At 37.0% G+C, this 23,130-nt stretch overlaps 1 protein-coding gene across 1 annotated transcript in view; it reads left to right on the top strand.

Annotated features, from left to right (window-relative positions):
- The window catches only part of GDA (guanine deaminase), a 78,773-nt gene extending 55,857 nt beyond the window's left edge, over positions 1 to 22,916 (top strand). Inside the window, exons 7-14 of the mRNA XM_054583023.1 lie at positions 960 to 1,067; positions 3,575 to 3,682; positions 5,525 to 5,622; positions 7,943 to 8,010; positions 14,756 to 14,902; positions 18,182 to 18,312; positions 19,751 to 19,778; positions 20,597 to 22,916. Coding sequence (XP_054438998.1) covers positions 960 to 1,067; positions 3,575 to 3,682; positions 5,525 to 5,622; positions 7,943 to 8,010; positions 14,756 to 14,902; positions 18,182 to 18,312; positions 19,751 to 19,778; positions 20,597 to 20,667 — 759 coding nt within the window. The 3' untranslated portion in view covers positions 20,668 to 22,916. The remainder of the gene's footprint in view (positions 1 to 959; positions 1,068 to 3,574; positions 3,683 to 5,524; positions 5,623 to 7,942; positions 8,011 to 14,755; positions 14,903 to 18,181; positions 18,313 to 19,750; positions 19,779 to 20,596) is intronic.
- The last annotated feature ends 214 nt before the right edge of the window (positions 22,917 to 23,130 follow it).

Genomic DNA, 23,130 nt, shown 5'->3' with positions numbered 1-23,130 from the left:
TCCCTCTCCTCCTGGACCTTCAAATTTCATAGGACTGGTCTCTGTGGAGGTAGGGGACGGCTGCATGGCTGTGGACAGATCGGCAGGACCTGGAAATTGAGGTCTGGTGTTAATTGGCTCTGTTAATATTGGCTCTGGCCTGTTGTACCCCCGATGTGGCCTGACACACAGGAGGTGCCCAGCCCTGATGCCCCTGCCACCGGCTGCCTTGGTTCATATGCGTGTGTATGGCATGTCACATGGCCTGCAGGCCCGCAGCTAGGCATGCCCCTTTGGAGACCTTGCTGCTGTTGAGTCGACGGAGACACAGCTATATCCTGCCCCATCCCTAGCAGGCTGGTTCATGGTTCCATAGTGCAGGTTCTTCAATTGGGAAGCCACACCCATCCCTTACCATCTTTTGAAGTCTGATTGGAAACCATAGGAAACCTCTGAACATCTTTCAGTCTTGTCTTGGAGACTTAGGTGGAACTTTGTGTATCTTTATTTTTGCCCTCCCTCTACGAGCTCTTCTTTCCTGCTCAGACCCTCACCTCAAGTGACATCAGAGCCAGCTCTGCAACTAAACAGTCAGCACACCTCCCCAGGATGTGGAAAGGGGAATAGGCCACTGCCTCACTTCTAGTCTCCCCAGCACTCGCCTTTAAAAGTTCTCTTTCTGCCTCTCTATTCTCTTCCTAAAGGCCACCAAAGTAGGTCTCGATGGAGCTTTCCTGTGGATGTGGACCGGGGGTGGCTATCATTTGGGATGAGATCTTCTTCCACTGGACTTGGTGCTACAGAATATACTCTCTTTTGTCCTCGGCCATGAGTTGTTTCCATGAAACCCAGCATTTCCACCCACTCTTAGAAAGGAGGAATGTTCCCAAATATCAGGACATAAAAGCACCTTGTTGCATGATATGCTACATATCCATGATACCCATAGTTTCCTAATCAACTGTTTTTGGTTATTCCAGTATCCTAGAGTGAAGCCCATAGTGACACCACGTTTTGCCCTTTCCTGCTCTGAGACATTGATGCGTGAACTTGGAAACATTGCAAAGACCCACGATTTGCACATTCAGGTGGGTATTTTTCTCCTGTTCATGCCTCAGTCCAGACCTGGAAGACTGCTCAGTATCCTGCATTCTGGCAGTAATCTCCAATTCTTCTCTTGAGATCTCCTAGAGACATAGTACTATGGCCTCTACAGATGTTACCTAAATCCACTTTGATTTTTCAGTTAGGAAACCTGAAGCTCCTTTTCCTTCCAATGATTTCTGATCAGGCTTGCAGAGACGAGGCCATCATAAGCAACCCAGCAAGATCTATGACAAACTGGTTACCTGTTGTCTGTAGGATACATTTAATGCATGTCTGGTCTACTTCTCTTTCATTTGATGTTTTCTCAGCATTCAAGTCCCTTGTGTTTGAAGGAACCGCCTATTACTTAAAAAAACAATAAGAACCTAATTTCCACTCTACAAAAATGCATTTAAAAACCCCTTTGTTCCAAGTTTCTTAATTTAAAATCAGGAACAACAACAAAAAAAAGGTGTATTTACTTTGTCATTAAGCAGTTGCAATTCAGGAACAAAACACTTTTTAAAGCTTCCAGCTGGATTAAAATTGGAAGTTGGGAGCTCCCCACCCCCTGTCCGAGCTTCATTACATACTGCACTAAAATTTCCTCCCTGAAGGCTGGCTATCTTATAGCAGAGTGCAAGTCAGGGAGAAGGCAACCCATTGATTCTTTATCATTTGTAATGTGGAGAATGGGTTGTTTTGTTTTGTTTTCTAGATTTATTTTGATAGGGCTTATTAATGATCCTCATCTTTCCCCATTCTTTTTTTCCTCTTTGTGTTTTGAGGTCTGTGATATTTGAATGTTGGATTCAATCCCACACAGTTGTAGGGGAGAAAAAAGTTTTCCTTGACCTTCTTTGGGTCTTCGTCTTGGTCTGAAAACTAAACTAACAAAGACAGATTAACAGAAGAAGAGCACACAAACATATTTAATATAAGTTTTACATGACAGATCCTTCACAGGAAGTAAAAACTCAGAGAAACTGTTAGACCTGAGTAGTTTTTGCTAGATTTTGATGAAGACTGCATGGTCAGGGAGGAATGTGATAGGTTAAGGGATAGGAGGTAAGTGTAGGAACCCTAGCAAGGCCTGTTTGTGTAGATTCTTTTTGGCTCCCTTGTCTTCAGAAATAAAGATGCTCCTGTCCTCTGGGTGTAAGACAGGCATCTCTCACCTGTGACTGTTACGACCTGCTTCAGGGATGGAAGGATGGGGAGGGTGGAGCATCAGAGTGAACTTCCTACTTCTGCCAGTCTCAAACTCCTTCAGTTTTTCAACATGCCAAGATGCCATATTTGGGGGCAGTATGTTTTGAACCCCATCAACACAACAAAAGCAGGAATATCCTTGCTGGGGGTGTATGTCTATATGAGTATGTATATGTATTTCCTCAAATGTATCAAAATGACACAGATCATCTGGTTGCCCTTTCTCTCCTGATGCCCATGCATTTCTTCAGTGGTCTGGGCTTTCCCCAAAGCCAGGGACAGAGCTCACTGCATAGGGGGAACACTGTTTTTGAAACACTGCTGTTCTCTTATTTATTTCACTATGCATACTCATCCTCATTGAGAGTGGGGAAATAGCATTGCTGTTTTTGGAAGTGGTAACTTGTTCATGAGATTTTTCCCATAATATCTATTCATCACCAGAGAGGTAGGTATGTTACGCTTAAGTGTTGTATCTCAAAAACACTTGATGTGCTCTCAGGTTTTGTGATGCGCTGGAGAAAGGTTGGTGTGGGAGCCAGGACTTGCTCGCTTTGCTTGCATGTGGTTTTTTATGGGATCTTTCTGGGTGGCTACGGGGTTGTCTAGCTCAGTTATTTTCAAATTGTTTTCTGCAGAAGAACTCATTCTGGACACCAAAAAATGGGACAGAATGGAGACAGGGTTCCAGAGTCCCAACCCTGCTTCATCCTGAGAGGCAACTTGTTTATGCCTTTTAGATACTGGATCTCTATGAATTTTTAGCAGAATAACATGTCCAAAGCTAAAAAGAATCTGGAAAACTACTTATGTACTCCAACCATTTCATTTGAGAGATGAGGAAATGGGAGACCCAAAGAAAAGAACTGACTCACCCTAAGATGCATAACTAGGGTCAGAACTTGGGTGAAAATTCAGCTTTCTTTAGTCAAATTCCATGGAATTCTTTTCTTAATTGGCCAACACCAGAAGAGGTAGGTGGGCAAAAAGCTAGGCTCTTAATTCTCTTCAAGGAATCTTTTTTATTTTTGTTTGTTCTTGCTATAGTTTGGAATTTGAAAATATTTTGTTGGAAGAATTTTACATGGGTTAGAACATTATACATTTGTATAATTATGCATTCATAATTTCATCATATGGTTATTTTAAATAAAACACATGTACAGTCTTCATTGTCTTTCTATATGGTGCCTCACATAGGCAAGTAGAAACCATCCATATCATTTTGGGGCAGGAAGTATAATTTCGAATGGCATTTTATATTAAAAAATTGAAAATATTATTTCTTTTCTTGCAGAGCCATATAAGTGAAAATCCTGATGAAGTTGAAGCTGTGAAAAACTTATACCCCTGTTATAAAAACTATACAGATGTGTATGATAAAAACAATCTTCTGACAAATAAGGTAAATTGCATATCATGACATAACCTGTGTCAAATAGGGCATGTGTATCTAAATTTTAAAATCTCAGCAGTGCTCTTCAGACTTCTATGACATGCGTGTGTTTCCCAGACTCAAGTAAAGCTCTGTGCATATGTGTGTGTACATAGTTTAAAATGGGCCTGAACTTTCATCCCAGTAAATAAATCTAAAGGTTTCATTGAGGGTGGGAATGTCATTTGGTCCAAGGGCATTTTGTCAGTATTTATTAGAATGTAAATGTACATTTCTTTGAGTTAGCATCTCATTTCTAAGGACCCATTCTGTAGGGAATATGATTAGGGATGTTTATTACATAAGAAAGTTAAAAAACTGGCTCTTGCTGGGGATTGTTTAGATCATAGAACATATGTAATTGGAATTTGATCGAACATTCACAAAGAATGAGGCATACAGGTTTACCATATTATTTGATGTATGCGTCTATATGTGTGGGTGCAAGCTAACTTAGAAAAAATTGTCTGGTAGACACACATTGAACGTTAAAGGTGATTCTTCCTGAGGAAGAAAGCAGAAGGACCTTTTCCTTTTTATCTTTAAACACTCTGAAATTGCTTGCATAAGAATGTATTGTTTTTATAATCAAACACTTTTAAAGTAATTAAAATTAACATGAGTGAGGAGAGACCTCATTAGAACAATATACCCCTTGGCCTTGGCCTTCAGTGAAATGTACAAACTGCAAGAAGAATTTAATTATGGCAGCAAAGAAATTCGTAGGAACTTTGTGAATGGAGATGTGAATATGACTAATTTGAAAAGTTAATATTCTGCATAAATCTTATAAATGCTACACCTTAATCTTCATTCTCCATTACATATATTTCTCTATGATTAATAAAATAACCTTCAGTTTGCATGCTAATTTGATTTGCACAGAGGTTAGGAAAGTTATATTTTAATAATAATTCTGTGGCCACTGAACCATGCCTCCCAAGGGAGGAAACTATTCAGATACAAGTTTTGTACTGAAGGAAAAAGAATTTTGAAAGAGTGAAGTCTTGTTCAGGAAAACCCACAAATATTACCAAGACTACAAATTAAGAGAAGTCTCTTATGTGTGCAGTGTCTGCCTTCTTGGATCAATTTTACTTTCTGAATTCATGCTTATAAGGCATTACATTTCCTAATTTTTATGAAAATGTAAATATGGGTGATGAAATAACTACAGTGTGTTTGGTTATGTGTCAGGACCATTGGCACCTATATCTAACTAGGGACAGAAATAAATAACAACTCTTCCCAGCTTCCTATAGCTTCCATGTACTGAGAAAGGAAAGCTTACTTCTAGAAAGTTTGATTAAAATTGGGGGTAGGCAGAGACAAAGGTATTTGAAAAAATAAATTAAAATAAATAAAAAAAAATTGGAATAAGCACAGTCCCACCAGATGCCCTCTAGATTTAGAAAAGAAAGTAACTTGGTTATTTTCTAAAGTAGAGATAAAGGAGTCATAATATCTTCAAACGGGAGGGATGTCCTATGCTGTAGATGACCTGGATCAACCCTCCTTATTGTATAGATTTAAAAAAATAAAAAGATGAAGTCTATAAATTGGTGGAAACTTTTTGTAATACAATATTTTTACAGGCTTTTAAAAAAATTTTTTTTTGAGATGAGACTTGTACAGAGTGATTTTATACAGACAGGTAATCACAATCTTGTGACGGCGCTGACATCTTCGTGTACATGCTGACACATACAGATGTCATAGCTTCTATCTGTACCTATAGTGTGTTCTGGTGAGTGAGGACTAACTTAAGCACTTTTAAGTGGCAAACTCAACATAGGACATCCCTCTCTCCAGACAGTGATGGCACATGGCTGCTACCTTTCTGCAGAAGAACTGGATATATTCAGGGAACGAGGAGCATCGATCTCATTTTGTCCCAATTCTAACATATCGTAAGTAGGCAATTATTGATTGATAGATGATGGATGTTGGGGTTGCAAAATATCAGCCTTTGTTTTCTCTGTCATTCCTCTGATTTCTCTCTTCTACTGTTATGTTTGATTGGGACAGGAACTAGATAGACAGATACCTTAACTGTAGTGGGGGGAGAGAGTACATAACAGGACATTTTTTTTTTTTGCAGAGTACATATTTGAAGAGTACTACATCTCTTAAAATTTCTGAGTTTACACAAAACAGGAAATTTAAATAACACCAGAAAGAGTTCAAAACCAATAACATTCAGAACTTACAGCTAAAGGATGAAAGGGCACATATGCCAGCCAGGTGTTCCAGGGAGAGGGTACTGACTTCCCATTATTTGTGTTGTGCAAACTACTGGAAACAGACTAGTAGAACTGCAGTGCTACTGGAAGCCAAGATGCTACATACAGTATATGTCACCTGCTAGATCTGGCAGCATGCCAGTTCAAATAAAAGGGACTTTGCCCTATTATAGTTCACCAGAATGCAAAGGCTTTATTTATAACTACATTTTGAAAAGTTAGATATCCACAAGTGAGTCAGGTGAAAGTTATGGCCTGTACCTTCAGAAAAAAGCCCAGAGATATGAACATGCTGGAGCTAATTTTAGGGATTCATAGACCCCAGTATGCTGTTCCATGGGTGCTAGGTTAAGAATTCATGCTCCAGAGTTAGACACAGAAAGGAGCTCTCCTTTCTGGTGTCAGTCGTCCCAGAACAGAGCTGTTTCCTCTTAGAGGCAGGGCCGGGTGGATCATTCATATAGTCATTCAATATATTTACTTAGCTTCTGCTAGATTTTAGTATTTTTCAAGGATTACTTTGTGTTTTCTTGTTTTTGAGCCCTCGCAGAAGCAGACCGTAAGACAAGGGTTCACACACATGTACTTTATTGGGGAGGTGAGCTCAGGAAGCACCTTTAGTGGGGCAAGACAGAAAGGGGCAGGAAGTCAATAAAGAGTGCATCGTTAACCAAGTTACCAGCATGGGCTCCTGGAGTTTAGTCCTTCTGGAAAATTCAGGGACCAGTGTGCAAAGTAGACCTCCAAGTCATTCTCCTCAAATGGTAGGGGATCTGGAGCAGTTATACCTACACACCCACCAGTTATTGTTGGGGGACTGCTGGGTGGGGTGAAGAGGCATTGATTCTCTGGAGCTTCCAACCTTCCCCAAACGAGGGAAGAGCAGGTTCTAGCAGCTGAAGGGAGCCCTAGGCAAAACGTTGGAGGTGCCGGCAGTTAGAAGTCTAGGGACTTTGTGAATGAAAAAGTTATATGTCTGTGGTAGTATGGCAAGGGCACAAGAGGCACAGTGATTTATCTCTGGAGTGTTTGGAGAGGTTCCAGAGGCTTCTAGTTTTCTGACAGAGAGTGGTAACACATGACAGGGAACCCTGCCCATGTTCAGCTTAGTGACCATAATTGTGGTCTAGTGGCCAGGTAGGGGAAGGGTTTAACATCCCTTCTATCAGTTACACAACATCTAAATTGTGACATGATCCAAATTAAGGTTTGAAGTTCAATTTCTTCATGGATACATTTCTGTTTAAATGGTCACTGCTATTCTTCCTTCGACAACTTTCAGAGAGTTACTGCATGTATACTAGGGCGTTGAAAATTACAGTTATGTGCAGACCGCTTTGACCTTTGCATCTTTTCAGACTTTGAAGAGTCGCTTTAGTTTTCCTTTATTTCCTTAGAAAGGCAACATATCTCTTAAGCTCAGGGTGATGAGGTCCAGAGTTCAGCTTAGGAACCATCTATCCTAGTTTCTGCTGTCCTCAGCAGCCACATTTCAACTGTCAGGCCCAGACTCACCAGCCTGCACCTCCTTTCCCAGTTATACCCCCTTTTTATCGACGAAAGTCACTACTCATTCAGGGTTATTCCTAATGGACAGGAAAGGCAATGCTTTATATTTTCTACTTCCTAACATAGCAGGATGGGTTGGTTAAGAAACTATTAAAGACTGGCAACACTTTTAGACTAATTGTAAAATTTAATTTCTTTATTTTTCCTCGCAAATGATCCCCTGCTTTCTGTTTTTGTTCTCGCTTCTTTGTACCCTCCTAAGATTGACCTCAGTGCAAGGATTCAAGCTCCTTTATGATATATTTCTACTTCAGGTTTCAGATGGCCTGATTTGATGAATATGTGTGTCCACATTACAGCCTATATGATGGCGAGCACTGACTCAAGAAGTCGCTGAAATTAGTTACACACTGTTGTTAGTGTCCTTCCGTTGGACCCACACAGGTCTCCTGGTGCTGACAGTCTCCTCTCTCTACAGGCTCTGCAGTGGTTTTCTCAATGCGGTGGAAGTGCTGAAACATGACGTGAAACTAGGGCTGGGTACAGGTTAGTAGTCTGCCATTTGGGGCCATGGCAAAGTGGTTGATTAAGTGCATAACTTTCTTACGTGACGAATTTTCAAGTTACAGTTACAAGCTTAAAAAATTAGTTTTATTTTCTGATTGTAATATCTTGAGCTAATAAAATAGTGAGTTTGGAAGCAAGGGAAGATGTTTTGATGTCACTAACTTTCTGAAAGCTGTTGTCTGTATTTACTGTTCAGAGGCTGTAAAGGATAAGTTCTTTTCAGGTGTTTCAGAGATCCTTTATAAAGAGTTCTTGATTTTTTTTTTCTTCTGTTTTGGCCCCCTGGCTAAGCTTTAATAGTTGGGATGTGTATGTTTTTAGTCTTCCATAAGTGTGCCATGACATATACTGTCTCAAAAGAAAAGGGTTTGACCTTGCCATACATACTAAGCACAAATTCAATCCAGGACAGCACTGAGAACTCTGAGTTATGTTAAGTACTTGCTTTGCTTTTAAGCAGAGTTAACAAAATGTGATTCCATTCCCCTGGGCGATCTGATGTTTGCTAGGCTCAAGGGCATTCCCAGTGGCTGATAAATTAATGATGTCTCTTTTTTTCTACAGTACATTTTAATGATTGTTTTCCAGAGTGTGTGCAGTGCTACTCACTTTGAAAGTATGTGTTAGGCCCAAATGTATAGGGGTATCTACTGTGAACTTGCTTTTATTACTGTGTATGAATGGACTAAATGTTTTTAAAAAAACGGGTGTGGACATAAGACTTATTTTCCATTCTTCATGCGCTTCCCCTCCTGATCTTTAAGAGCCTTGGGACACTTGCATGTTGACGATGACAACTGTCATCATTTTCTGGAATAATTCAAGTCTCAGTTAACTTTATACCAAGCAGTTCTTTGGTAAGACACACAATAATACAAAGAGATTTATTAATATTTTTAAATATGCATGCTAATTTAGAAATTTTCCCCACTAATCCTTGAATCATTGAGATTGTGTAATACCTGGGTATAGTCATAGGTGCTAACACAGGAAACCAGATATTTTACCTTAACAGAAAAGGTTTAATGGATAAGAAAAATATGGCCAAGGGTTTTTGTTACACAGTCAATTAATGAAAAATTTAGCAGACATACAAAATAAGGTAGGTGTTGCTTTCAAATTTTCTGGGAGTTTTGTCTCTATAATTTAAATTCATCACATGACTTCTAGTTCTTAACTTTGGGTTGTATAGCAATGGCCTAAAACACCTAGGTAAAGCTTTAATTGTCGTTGATTAGCTGTAAGATACTGAAAAAAATAATTTTCTAAGACTTCATTTTCTAATTTCTATAATAACAGCAACAATTATAACCATATCTATCTTACAAGCTTATTTTGAGACCTCAATGAAAAAAATTCATGTGAAGTGGTTGGCACATATCTGACACATTCTACTGGCTAATAAAGATTGCCTTAAAAGGTAAAGGGCAATGTTGGTGTATTGACCAAATGTTTGATTAAATATGATGTATTTGCTTATTAAATTGGAGAGTGCATTTTATATTATCTCTGCTGTGAAAGCCACTCTATGCTTCACTATATCCTAAACATGACCTTTGCATATGAACTTGCCTTTCACTTGTAGACTTTAGAAGATTGTTTAACCTGATATTATGGACAGAACAGTTTCAAGAGCAGTTCATCCACCATATATATAACAAGTGTAGGCATATCTGGACTTGCTCAAGTATTAGGGGAAACTCACATGAAGCTTAACAACAAACACTGAAAAACAAGAGAAAGCAATATCAAAAAGAATACAAGAATGAGCATATTTCTGCAAACAATTTAGTTCAGGATCCAGAAGAAAATTTTAGAAAATTACCATCATCCTTAGAGTACAAGAAAACGTGGCACTATAATGTTGTGATGGAAAAGAAAATTTTTTAAATGAAAGAAGAAAAAACAAAAGAATAAGAAGCATGTAGACTTCATATACAACTGGAGGGGGAGGGATAAATGCTTAACCTCTTTAGAGAATTCTTTGGCAGTTTCTTATAAAGTTAAATGTTAATCTACATATGACCCAGTAATTCCATTTTGGGATTTACCTGAGAGACATGAACACATATGTTTGCAAAAAGAGTTGTACAAAAATGTTTATACTAGCTGGACTCATGACAGCCCCTCCTCCCCACCTCTCTACCTCTCTACTCCCCTTCAAAGCAAAACTTCTTCAAGAATGGAGCCCCAACACTGCTACAATTTTCTAGGCACTCTTCCATTCCTCCACTCACTTCAGGCTGGCTTCTTGCCTCAGCCTCCATGGTAATGATCCTTGTCCTTTCTCCCTTGGGTTATTACCCCTGCGATCTCTTGCTGCCAACTCCAAGGGACATCACTTGGTACTTATACTGAACTTCTGAGCAGTATTTGCCATAGTTGACTACTCTCTCCTTTGTCCAAACAGCCTTATATTGGATTCAGTGAAACCACACTGTTCTTGTTTCCCTCCTTCCTCTCTTGCTGCCCTTCTTCATTTTCTATGAAGGCCCTTTCTTCTCACTCAAGCCTTAGTCCTAGGCTCTCTCCTGTTTTGACTTCATGTCACCTTCTCCTCTTCCTCCTTCTCCCTCTCCCCTCTCCCTTCTTGCCCATCCCCCCCTTATCCTCCTCCTTCTCCTTCTTCTTCTTCTTCTTCTTCTTCTTCTTCTTCTTCTTCTTCTTCTTCTTCTTCTTCTTCTTCTTCTTCTTCTCCTTCTTCTTCCTCCTTCTTTCTTCTTTTTGAATATGAATCTGGTCAAGTATATTCATCCCTTTTCTTTTTTAAAAAATTATTTAAGTACAGTTGTCTCCATTCCCCCCCACCCACCACCACTCTCCCCCACCCCACCCACCCTGACCTCCCACCTTCAATCCTAACCCCCTTTGGCTTTGTTCATGGGTCCTTTAAGAGACTTCATTCACAACTATGGCTTTACATGCTTACATATATGCAGATGACTCTAATTTTTATATCCAGGGCCTATTTCTCTTTGAATTCCAGACTGGTATTTTCAGTTTCTTAGTTTTTCCTTCCTCTTTTACCCGTCCTCATAGGTCCTTCACAGTTTATTATATCCCAAAACACATTTAAGCCTGGCTGTTATAAATGGCTTTCCTTTTGAGAGAATTCAGTTTCTCAGAGTGGAAATTTAGGTGTTGTCTTCGAGACCTTCTTCTCTCTCACCTTTCCCCCATGTCTAAGCCAATGCAATGTCCAGCCTCATGACTGCTTTATAGCTCCTGAATCTATACTCTTTTTCCATATCAGCCACCACTTCCTAATGCAAGCTGCCATTGTTTCTGGCCTGAACTCTTGCACTAGCTTCCTAGTCAATCTCATATTCATCCCGGGCCCTTCTAATCCAGTCTTCTCTTTTCAAAAGAATCACAATGAAAATCTGACCATTTCACTCCCTCCTTCTTATACCCTTCAGTGGGGTTTTGAATATGCAAACCTCATTAAAAGGCAACAAAGCTCTGCATGGTTTGGACACCTGTCTACCTCCCAGCCTCATATCCTACCACTCTTACCTTCTTACTTGGGCCATCTTTAAATTCCCTCTTATGAATCACACTTCCTTCCAGCAAAACACCTTTTGTGCATTCTGTTCCTCTGCCTGTAATGCCCTTTATACCTCTCTTTACATGGCTGAGTTCTCATTTCTGTCTTAGTTTAAGTGTCATTGCCCTGAAGAGGTCTTCTCTGACCATCCTGTCTAAATGGGCTTTCCACCTCCATCTTCTCTAACACTAACCAAACACAATGCATAGTTAATATTTGCTTGTTTATATGTCTCTTTTCTTTCTCCTCTACTAGATGATTAGCTCATATGGAACCCATAAATTCTATTTATGAATGCTTACGTAAATCAACCACATAGCAGGTACTCAGTTAAATGACTGTCAATAAATGAATGAATGCATCAGTGAACAAATACATATAAAATTATTTCCTTTTATGTTTTCATTGCCCTCTGACTCAAATTTCTTGTATGGTTTGCTTAGAGTCTTGTAAACAGTGTGTCCTTATGCTGACTCTGGTAAGCAAATGATAATACCATTCTTTATCATGATCGTAGAGGGCATGGGTTTGGGGATAAGTTTGTCTGAGAAAGTGTATCCATTTTTCCCAACCTTTTCTCCATGCAGTTTCTACACTTTAGTCCTCATTTCCCAGCATTATGTTACTTAATTGGATTTTTCAGCAACTGTTAAAATAGGCAATGTTATTTCTATTTTCTGAGAAAATGGAGGTTCACAGGTAGTAAGTAATTGACAAAAGGTCAAGAAAGCAAAAAAAATCCGTATCTACAGTCTAAACCTAGGTCGGTAAAATGTGTTGTTCATTATCTCTCTTTTCACCTCATTACACTGCCTCTTGTTATATGGTAAAGTAGGGATTCTGCCTTCACTAACGTGTTGCAGAGGGAGGAAGAACCACTGAGCTCACCATGCAGGGCACTGATCAGGAAGTTACAGTCACAGTGGAAGTCCCTGGAAGAAAAGCTTGATGACATATCACGGTTTCTGTAGTCCAGGGTTTATTCTTTGATCTGCACAGTATTGTTCCTTTGTTGGAACTTTGTTAACATAATAACCAGAAAAGGAAAGGATGATTAAATCATCCTATAAAGCAGCAACATAATAAGACAGCTCTCAAAATTTTCTCAGTAAATTGCATAGCATTGTTTCTTCATCTCCCCTTATCCTTTTTATATGGATAGTTTGCTGAGATATTGAGGAAAATACAACTTCCCATAATATTTTATGAAACCTGTTTTTATTACTGCAAGTATTTAAATCTTCCATGTTCTTACAATCCTAATGATCTTACTTTTGTTTTTCTGTTTCCTCTCAGTCTTTAGCCATATATTTTGAAATATATATTCAGTTTTTATATGTTTCCATACCATACAGTGATAGCATTTTCATTTAACATTTTTTTGTTCCAGCAATAAAGATAAAAAGTAGACAAAGTATTTCAAAGCTTAATGTGCATTATTTCCAAATTTTGTTTTCCTACTTTGATGCTATGCCAAAATGAAGGTTTAATAGATGGCTAGTAAAATGGACTAATGACTTAAGTAGATGTAATGAAACTTATCAAGAAAGTGGATGATCCTCAGGCAATACTGTTCTGGTTAAAGAAAAATTCATAAAAGTTTATCTAAGGAGGTGGAAGATAGTGAAAATAAAATTAAACATAAATCTAGGATTATTACTTAATAAGCTATTACTTTTGATTAAATGTGTGTGTGTGTGTGTGTGTGTGTGTATGCATTAAGGATTATATATGTCTACTTTGAAATGACAGAAAGGACCCTTGAAATAGAAAGTGTATTTTTTACTTATTCTTTTCATCTAATAAAACATGCTAACTTACTTGGCCTATTTATATAAACCCATATAATAACGTCTCTTATTCGTTCTTGTTCTTCTATATTTGTCAAAGGTAGTATTTCAATTTAAATATGAGGGATTTTATTTTTTGAATCATGAAAAAAATCTCATTCCTCGTCTAATGATGCCAACAAACATACAAAGCTGTTTACATCAGCATTGCTCACTTATTATACTAATTTTCCAGAATATGTCAATTTATTCTAAAAGTTCTGCCTCTAAAATTATCATAAGGAAGTGCTTTTTTAATTTCCAAAGCTCTCATCTGAATTAGAATAAAGGTGGGACAAATTATTGGAGCATAGAACTGTGAGCTTATTTTAAATCTCATATCATGTTATCTAAATTATCTTTATAACTAGGCAGCCATATTTGACAAACTTCTGTGAGAATTTAGGGAATATTCAGAAATAAGAATGTTTTTCCCTTAATTTCATTAACCATTTGGTCATTGCACTGAATTGACCCCTCACCTCCAAAAAAAAGGTCTACGTGGAACATGTAAAAATGACCTTGCTTGGAACAAAGGTCTTTGCAAATGTAATTAAGGTGATGAAATCATTCTGAATTAGTGTGATCCCTAAATCCAATGATGAATGTCTTATAAGGGACAGAAAAAGAGAACCGCATAAACACACGGGGGAACAAGGCCATCTGAAGAGGGAAGCAGGTATTGGAGTTACAGTGCCACAAACCAAGGAATGCCACAAGCCACCAGCAACTGGAAGAAGCGAGGAACAATTCTTCCCTAGAGCCTTTATAGGGATCATGGACCTGTGAACGCTTTGATTTAAGACTTTTGCCCTCCAAAGCTGTGAGAGAATACATTTCTGCTCTTTTATGACACAAATTTGTGGTCATTTGTTGCAGCAGGCCTGGGAAACTACTATGGGTGTACATTTGATACTAATTGCAGGTTTTGAATTTCTTTACATATTAGTCTATGTCTATTCCATATTTACAGATAAGATTTTTTATTTGAAGTATATTAAAGACTGATTATTTCTCACTAAAAACAAACAAAAACTCAACCTATTAAGAGGTACAAATTGGTAGTTACAAAACAATCATGGGAATGTAAAGATACAGCATAGGGAATATAGTCAATAATATTACTATTGTAATAATTATGTATGGTGCCAGGTGGCTACTTGAAATATTGGAGGGATCACTTTGGAAAGTATATTATTGTCTAACAACTCTGCTGTACACCTGAAACAATGCAAAATAACATTGAATATAAACTGTAATTGAAAATGATGTAAAAAATATATATATATACTTAATATTCCATTTTTCTCACAAGGTTACTGTTTTGGCTTTATTTTATTTACCATAGATGTGGCTGGTGGTTATTCACCTTCCCTGCTTGATGCAGTCAGAAAAGCAATGGTGGTTTCCAATACACTTTTAATTAATAAGATAAATGCAAAAGGCCTCACCGTGGAGGAGGTATTCAGACTAGCTACTCTTGGAGGCAGCCAAGGTAATGACTATTTTTTTTCTCTAACAATGTACAACCATGCCAATCTGTCCTTGGATGCACTATGCAGGAACCTGATAATGGCATCAGCAGGCGCCCAATATTCATGCTGTTGCATCTCACATAATGTACCCAAAACATAGCAAGTCAAGTGCATGTTCAAACACGTAGTGGAGGAATAATTCTTTCAGCAAGCTCTCTTCTTTGGCAGAAGAGATGTTTAAGACACAGTTATCATATTAATTATTTTAATGGGTATTTGCATTGGTCACGTGAATACAAATTCTTTAAAATAATCAGTTTTCCATTGAGTCAAGTAACACTCTCTATTGGCCTGAAGACAATGATAATAATACAAATGGTAAAAGTAATAGCCAATAGCTCTTACCATATGATAGGCACTATGCAACATGCTTTATATATGTTGTTATTTACCTCACAACCGCTGTTATTGATTCTATTTTTATCAACAAGGTACCTGATGGAAGCTTACATATGAATCCAAAATCTGATGCCAGTGTGAACGTTCTTACCTTTCCATTGTGATATCTTCATGTATAAATTCCAGCTTAGAGTATGCACTTTGTTTATATAGTTGAGTACTCTAATTACCTAAGTCTCTTTAAGTGGACAAGGATGTCAAAATATAGTTGTTTGATATGAAAATATGGTTCATTAGCTTTTCCCAGTTCTCACATATGACTGTATTTTCACGGAAAAAGAAATCAGTAATTGTATTGCTTTCAGTCAGTTTATATTATGATGTAATCCAGGTGAATAATCGTGAACATAGTGTGAAACCTTAGGTAGTAGTGAGAAATAAAATTAAACATATAGAGACAGATATCGATATAGAAGAAGATTTATGACAGATACCCTGGATCTTAAAAAAATGGAGAATGATGGAGACTAAGAATATCCTGGGAAGAGAAACTTCCTGGCTCTTCTTTGAATCTTCTGGGTTATGATGAGTGCTGTAAAGAACCCTTCCTCTTTTTTTAAAAAAATTTTAGAGGCAGGGGTCGGGGGTGGGGGGAAGAAAGAGAGAAAAAGAGGCATTGATTTGTTGTTCCACTTATTTATGCATTCATTAGTTGCTTCTTGTACATGCCTTGACTAGAGATCAAACCCACAGCCTTGGCATATCAGGATGATGATCTAACCAACTGAGCTACCAGGTCAGGGCAGAAAAAACCCTTCAAGAAAAACAAGTAGAGGTCCTGTGTTTGTATTTCCAAGACACAGGATTTCTTGTGAAGTTCCATGTTTTACATCACCATTTTTTTTTAACAAGTGTGATGCTCCCCAGCTCCACCACCACTGTTTGTCCATCTGAGTTCAAGCAGTTGGCCAGCCATCTTATTTTCCTAGTGCAAAAGAGTTGTATTTAAATAGTCCTTTTCTATTTTTTTAACTCTAAGTTTTCTGTGAATTACTTCATCAGGATTCTGTGTCTGATCAAGCCAGCAGCATGGGGTACTTACCAAATCATTTCTACTTTGTATAGCTTTCAAATCTATTTTCTGGGCTGTTGGGCTTACTGTTACTGAATTTCTTCTCCTTGACTCGTGTCTCTACAAGAGTCTGAGTGAAATGAGATGAATGGATTCCTATTTCAAGTGTGGCCTCTGTCAAGCTTGCCATGACCTTTATATTCAAGATGTGCATAAATGACGTTCACAGAGCCAACATTTGCTCCAAAGGCAGAAAAACTGTGTTTCCTAAAATGCATTGGAATTCCTTACCAGCCCTGCTGGGCCTTACTGCAATAATTTGAATTTACATCAATTTCCAAATTCACCAAAAGCAATTGTGTCTTTCTTGGTTAGTGCATGCCTGACTCGCCAAGTTCTAACAAATAGCTCAGTAAGTTTATGTATTATCAAACTGCGGCAAATGAACCTGGTTATCTGGACTATTAAACACACAACAATTTTATGTTGAATACAGTCATTAAAAACTTATATTTGTCATGTTCCTTTGTCAAGGGTATGTGGATGGAGGAGAGGATTTCCAATGATTTCTATTACATTCAGTCCTTCACCACACAATTAGAAGTCACCTAACAGCTTTTAACATTTCTAATTATTTTTGAACCCTTGCCTTCCTGCAAGAATTCTTTAGCTAAAACTCTTTCTTCTCTGAGAATAAAAGAGTTGCCTTCTACATAACCTTTTAAGAATAAGTAGGATTTCTAAATCAATGATTAAAGCATTGCCAAAAGACTTCTGCATATCCATACGTAGAAATATAATGTACCAGATATCATCTATTAGGAATGTGCCATCCAATATTTTCACATTGGATCATACCCTGACTGAGATAGGATACAACAAACACATGTAAAAACTCAAATAAATAATGCTGCATTCCAGTTGATCCCCCCTTTATGCATGTATTTGAGACCTCCTTGCATACCTTACTCTACTACAGGCTTTACTGAGCTCAAGATTCAATAACTTTATTGACTTGGAAAGCCAACTACACCCATCTTTTGAAACTAAATAATATCAATGAAAAAGATGTTCTTTTTTGGCATCTAATACTCATGGAACAAAAATGTTAGCTATGAGATGGATCTAATCAATAGACATTATTGACCTATACTCTATTTTAGAAAACCGTCCTTCTCTGGCAACCAGAAAAACATCTTTGAGGTTGCAAAGAAATTGGTCTGCTTTTGAAAGGATTAGGACTTCTAAGTTATGAGCATCTATTTACTTTCAGAAGTGATTTTTTTTTTATTCCAATGATGCAAACTAAGGAACTTCTGATGGAAATGCCTGCATTGGCAAATGTGCAAAAAGATAAATATTTTTTTATTTATTTGAGGTTCATTTCATGGCCATGAAAATAGGTCTTATCAGCTATTTCATAGAACAAAAAGGACAAGGGAGGGAGTCAGAGTGTTGGGGAGAGGAGAACTAGGAGGGAAAAAAATGGAAGATATTTTATTAATTGTTGTGTTTCTTGGAGGGATGAATGAAAGTCATAGACCAGTTAGACTGTGAAGTGCACTGAGCTGAAAAATAGAGAGACACCATCAGAATTATGATCATGGTGATGAAGGAACTGTTTTTATTCTCAGATTTTGCTTTCCATTTGCTTACTCTGCTTTCTGTAAGTTGAAATCTCATGACCTATTGGAATATAATTCTTCACTATTAAGATACTATTTTTTTTCTAGTGATATGTTGGCAGATTCTGTCCTTGCAAACTGGGGTATTGTCATAGTCTGATGACTTGAAATACTGATTGTTTATTAATTTATTCTATCTGTAGCTCTAGGGCTGGATAGAGAGATTGGAAACTTTGAAGTGGGCAAGGAATTTGATGCCCTTTTGATCAATCCCAAAGCATCAGACTCTCCCATTGATCTGTTTTATGGGGATTTAGTTGGTGATGTTTCTGAGGTAAGTAAAAAAAAAAAAGTTAATCAAACACACCTATTTCATGAAGTAATCACAATAGCTTCCCTTCCAAAACCAAAATAGAAAGAAACATTTTGAAGGAATGCAGGAGATTCTTAAAAAGGATGCTAGATTTTAAAAAGTTATAATACCATATGATTTCATTTATATGTGGAATCTAATTGACAAAATAAACAAAATCGAACCAGAGGCATGAATACATGGAACAGACGGACAGATCTCGGAGTGTAGGAGGCAGGGGGAGAACTGAATGAAACAAGGGAAAGGGATTAGCTAAAGAACGTATATGCATAACTCATGGACACAAACAACAGTGTGGTGATGTCCAGAGCAAAGGGGTGTTGGGAGCTGCGTGGATGTGGGCAAAGGAGGGGAAAATGAGGACATCTGTAGTAGTGACAATAATAAAAAAGAAAAAAAAGGTACGATTTCATGACAATAATGGTACCAATAATGGTACTAACAGAATATTTATATTTTGTATATATTTGTATATTTGAATGTATTGGCTATAAGAAGCCATAATGTAGCTAGCACTTATTGAATATACTTGCTAGGTAGTGTGACATTAAGCACTTTCATACATAATTTTTGTTTAATCATCAGAACCACTCTTATGAGAGGTAGGTACTATTGATATTGCCATGTAATTTGTGGGGCAGTGAGGCTTAAGGGAGATTAAGTGATTACCTAAAGGACTCATGGCTAGTAATTAGTAACTAGTAGACAGAATTGGGATTCCAGCCCAGGACTTTATGACTTCCAGAGTCTGGACTCTTGACCAACAATGCTACATTGATTCTTAATTATAAGAAAATGAATTTTATTACTTTGTTCCTCGTATTATAAAATGTTTCCCTATGTATAAAATAAGCAGTTTCTTCTTACTTTAATAATAATTTGTTATAAGATGTCAAGTTACTCTAAAAAAGTTAATTATCATTTATAAATAGATCCACTTATGAAAGTAAATGTATAAATATAATGTATGAAGGTTTTTCAGAAGAAAGATGCTGGATATTTGAGGTTGATTATTCGTTATTTTCATATTATTTATTTTTTTACTCCTTTATTAGAGTAAACTTCTGGGAATAAGGCTCAGTCCTATACATCCAGTTATTTTTCTTATAGACCTCTTAATATATTTGCATTATTTTATTAAATCAATTAATTTAATTTATGTAACACTTTTCTTCTAAAGATTTCAAGGTTATATACCAAGAACTTTTAGGCAATAGATAAACATTTGTTAATAGCTGGTTAAAAACATTTTTAAGCAAAAGGCCATTTCTTTTTCATTAATAAAAGTAGATTTTACCATTGAGTAATGAATTTCTATTTCTTGGTCATTATTGGCTGTGAGTTTACTTTTCTAAATGCACAAAACAATTCTTATTATTACCTTTATTTTCTATTTTAGGCTGTTATCCAGAAGTTTCTCTATCTAGGTAGGTAGAAATATATTTCTATGCTATATGAAATCTTCCTTTGTCTCTTTCTTGGGTATGACTCACTTCCTTTATGATACCACATGTTAAACCCTATGTGTGATAATTTGTTTTGATTTAAAAAAAAAATTCCTCAGCATGGAGCCCATTTATGGCACAATGTTTAAAGACACGATTTGAAATTTGCATGCTCCTCTAGATCATCAGGTCTCTATCTCCTACGCTTCTTCTCCACACCCAGGCTGCCCTACTATGTTGTATTCATGAGAAGGATGTGGTGGAGTCTCGCCGCCTGTGCTTCTTCACGAATTCACATTCCACTGTATTCACTGAGGGAAAGTGTAGAAGATGCTACTCTGCTTCCCACTCAGCTGAGTGAGCTCTGAGTCTTGAGTGAACTTGAGACAGAAGAGACACATGCTGTGTTTCTCGTGGAGCTCAGTTCTTTCAGGTCCTTCATCTCACCATGCTGAGTATGACTCTGGGATGTAAAGATCAGTATTTCCTTTAATTTGGGGTTGCAAAGGCAAACCACTCACTGCAGCTGCAAGGACTGTGATGGGGGTCAATTCAACTTCATGTGATTTCTGTCTTAGGTGCAGAATTCAAATCCCAATCCTCAAATTAGACGCAATATCTTCTATGGGTCATTTCTCCCTGTCTATATTTTAAACAATCAGAGAGAGAGAAAAAAAAAGGGCAGCTTTTTGTATGTTCTGCCTTAGAAGTGTGTTTTGCTTTTAAATCTCTCCCAGCGCAATTAAACTACTTATTTACACAAAAGCACTTTATAAATGATTCCCTGTTTTTTCTTTCAGGAGATGACCGAAATATTGAGGAGGTTTATGTGGGTGGAAAGCTAGTGGTTCCCTTTTCAAGCTCAGTCTAAGACCCTCAGCATCTGCGAGTTTTCCTGGATGACATGGTTCTGCACCTCCCTTGTGCCCAGGAGGAGTTAGAAAGTTAAAAAATAGTACCTTGTTCTTGGGATGATTATCTCTTTGTGTGTCTACTTACAGTATTCACTTGACAAATTGAAGGAAGTTGCACTAATTTTCAGTTCTGTGGTCGGGAGGATTAAAAATTTCTCCCTTTTGAGCTGTTCAGATTTACTTTGAGCTTAAACATAAGAGAATGTTATTACTAGTGCTGTTCTTATTATGAGATTTAAGTAAAATCTATTGCATATTTGGAAATGTGGAGAAGAAAGATATTCCTATTAGGTTAGATATTTTGAGCTAAATAAGTGTGAAAATTAGATATGGAAAATGAAGCGGTGAGTATATTTTTATGAGAGAGAAAAAGACTATGAACAAACATTGGAAAAATCACTTCAGATTGTTTGCAAATTATATACTGAGCTTACTAATTTAAAAAGGGAAGTTATTGAATTTTTAAATGTATTTCCAGATTGACTTTGTGTTCTGGAAAATTGCACTTAATGGAATTTGTATTTCAGAGGTTAGTTATTGTTGTGCTTTGCCTTCTTTGGGGATGAATCGTCAGAAATTGAATGCCATGTGCTTTCTTACTATAGTTTTGTGCTTCAAAGTATTTGACAGAAGATGGATATTTAAAGTCTCTTAGGACTATTATTCGTGTAACTACATGGCATAAATAGTTGTATGTGTGTGTACTTAATGTATAACTATGTGATGCTATTATTACTTCAGTTTTATTATAAATGAAACAAAGCCAACACTCCACTGTTGTGTAGACTGGAATCTTCATAAATTGGAGCAACAGAAGCTGTCAATACTAAAAGCAAGGGTTTCGTTACAATGACTTATTCTCCCCAAGAATTAAGCCATAGTTGCTGGCAATTTCATACTCAGATCAATCTGTTAAAACTTTCAAATGAAGGACAAATCCTATTAAAAGAAATATTAAAAATCTTTAAACCCTGCATATTGAAAGCACTCTATTTTTCAATTTTATCCTATTGTCTTTTTAATTCCTAATAATTTTAGGGCATTAGAATTTTGGGTAATGAAAAATAGATACCTCACTTACTGTTTGTATGAATAGGATTTAATCTGTACTAGACATCTAGAAACATTAAACAAAGCAAAGAGTATTTTTACATTTCCTGAGTACTTTTTCCCATAACCTTGAATTAAAAACCAATTATGACTACGATAAGTCCTTAAGAAATATTGATGTGAATGTTATTTAAATACTATACTTTTTCTAATTTGATTTCAAATAATATAAATTAAGAAGGAAAAGGAGTAGATTTTCTTACTATTTTATAACACTCATACCTAGGGCTTAGGTTTGACCTCCTAATCATTATCTTATAGATGAGAATTTTATCTTATGTAGCTAACTCCCCGTAAATAGAGCTAAGAAAATTCCCCCTCTTGTACAATAATTTTTATTCTTACCTAATTATGCTATTCAGCAGTACCTTACTCAGTTTCTTTTTTTTTTCCCTGCTGGAAACACTTTTAGATTTGGTCATATATAAGTACCAAACTTGATAGAACAAACTTTTGATTTTTTTTTTAATGACAGTGTTTTAGGATATTAAGTAACTCAGTAAATCTAGCCTCTAGTCTCAGTAGCTGTATTTGCAGAATTCTTAATTCCTGAGCCAAGTCAGAGATGGTCCACCAAATTTCTCCCCATTTTTCTGCAGTGCCAGCATGTGTTTTCTGCACTCTCTCTCATTTTCATGTGAAAAAAATTTGGTTTCCTGGCGTCTAACCCACATTAGTGGGCTTAAGAATTTGGAGGAGGAGTTCAAGATCCACTAATAGGCAGCAGCTGTCTCTAGCCTTTGCAAGATCAATAATTTTACCTTCCTTAGGGGTGTACATTTTAAGGCTGAACATCAGTTTTCATTTAGATTTAGGATTCATACACAGTAAATATAAATAAGTTTAGTGTCAGAAACAGGAAGAATGGCCGTATACAACAACCCCTTGGTTAAATGTTAAATTTAGCCCTGACCATACGTTAAGACTTGAATATTTTTTCTAATAAAAATAGAGTGTGTTGAAATGTTTACATGTGCTTTGATCTTCCTGAATCACTTAGAACTAATGTGCTTTATTCTCCAAGTGTCATGTTCCTGAATGTTGCATGTGCTTTATACAGTACTTTGGGCATTAGCCATACATGGGCCTAGATGTTCTGCACTTTGAAATGTTGCCTTTGCCTGATGTGGGTTGGCTTCCTGAATTGTGGAGAGGCAGTATTCCAAATCAATTCTATTTGTCACTTTGTGTTTGAGTATTTTGCTCTCTGACAGGTAAGAAAGAAAGAAAACTTCTAATCAGACTCCTCACTTCACCTTGCACTATTTTGCCTCAGGCTTCATGGTGTTTTAATGGAATAAACTTTAACA

Source organism: Pteronotus mesoamericanus, unplaced genomic scaffold (genome assembly GCF_021234165.1).
Source record: "Pteronotus mesoamericanus isolate MK-2021 breed Mesoamerican mustached bat unplaced genomic scaffold, CSHL_Meso_final contig_73, whole genome shotgun sequence".
Lineage (NCBI taxonomy): Eukaryota > Metazoa > Chordata > Mammalia > Chiroptera > Mormoopidae > Pteronotus > Pteronotus mesoamericanus.
The sequence above is the reverse complement of the archived record's forward strand: the minus strand, read 5'-3'. Positions and strand labels throughout refer to the sequence as shown.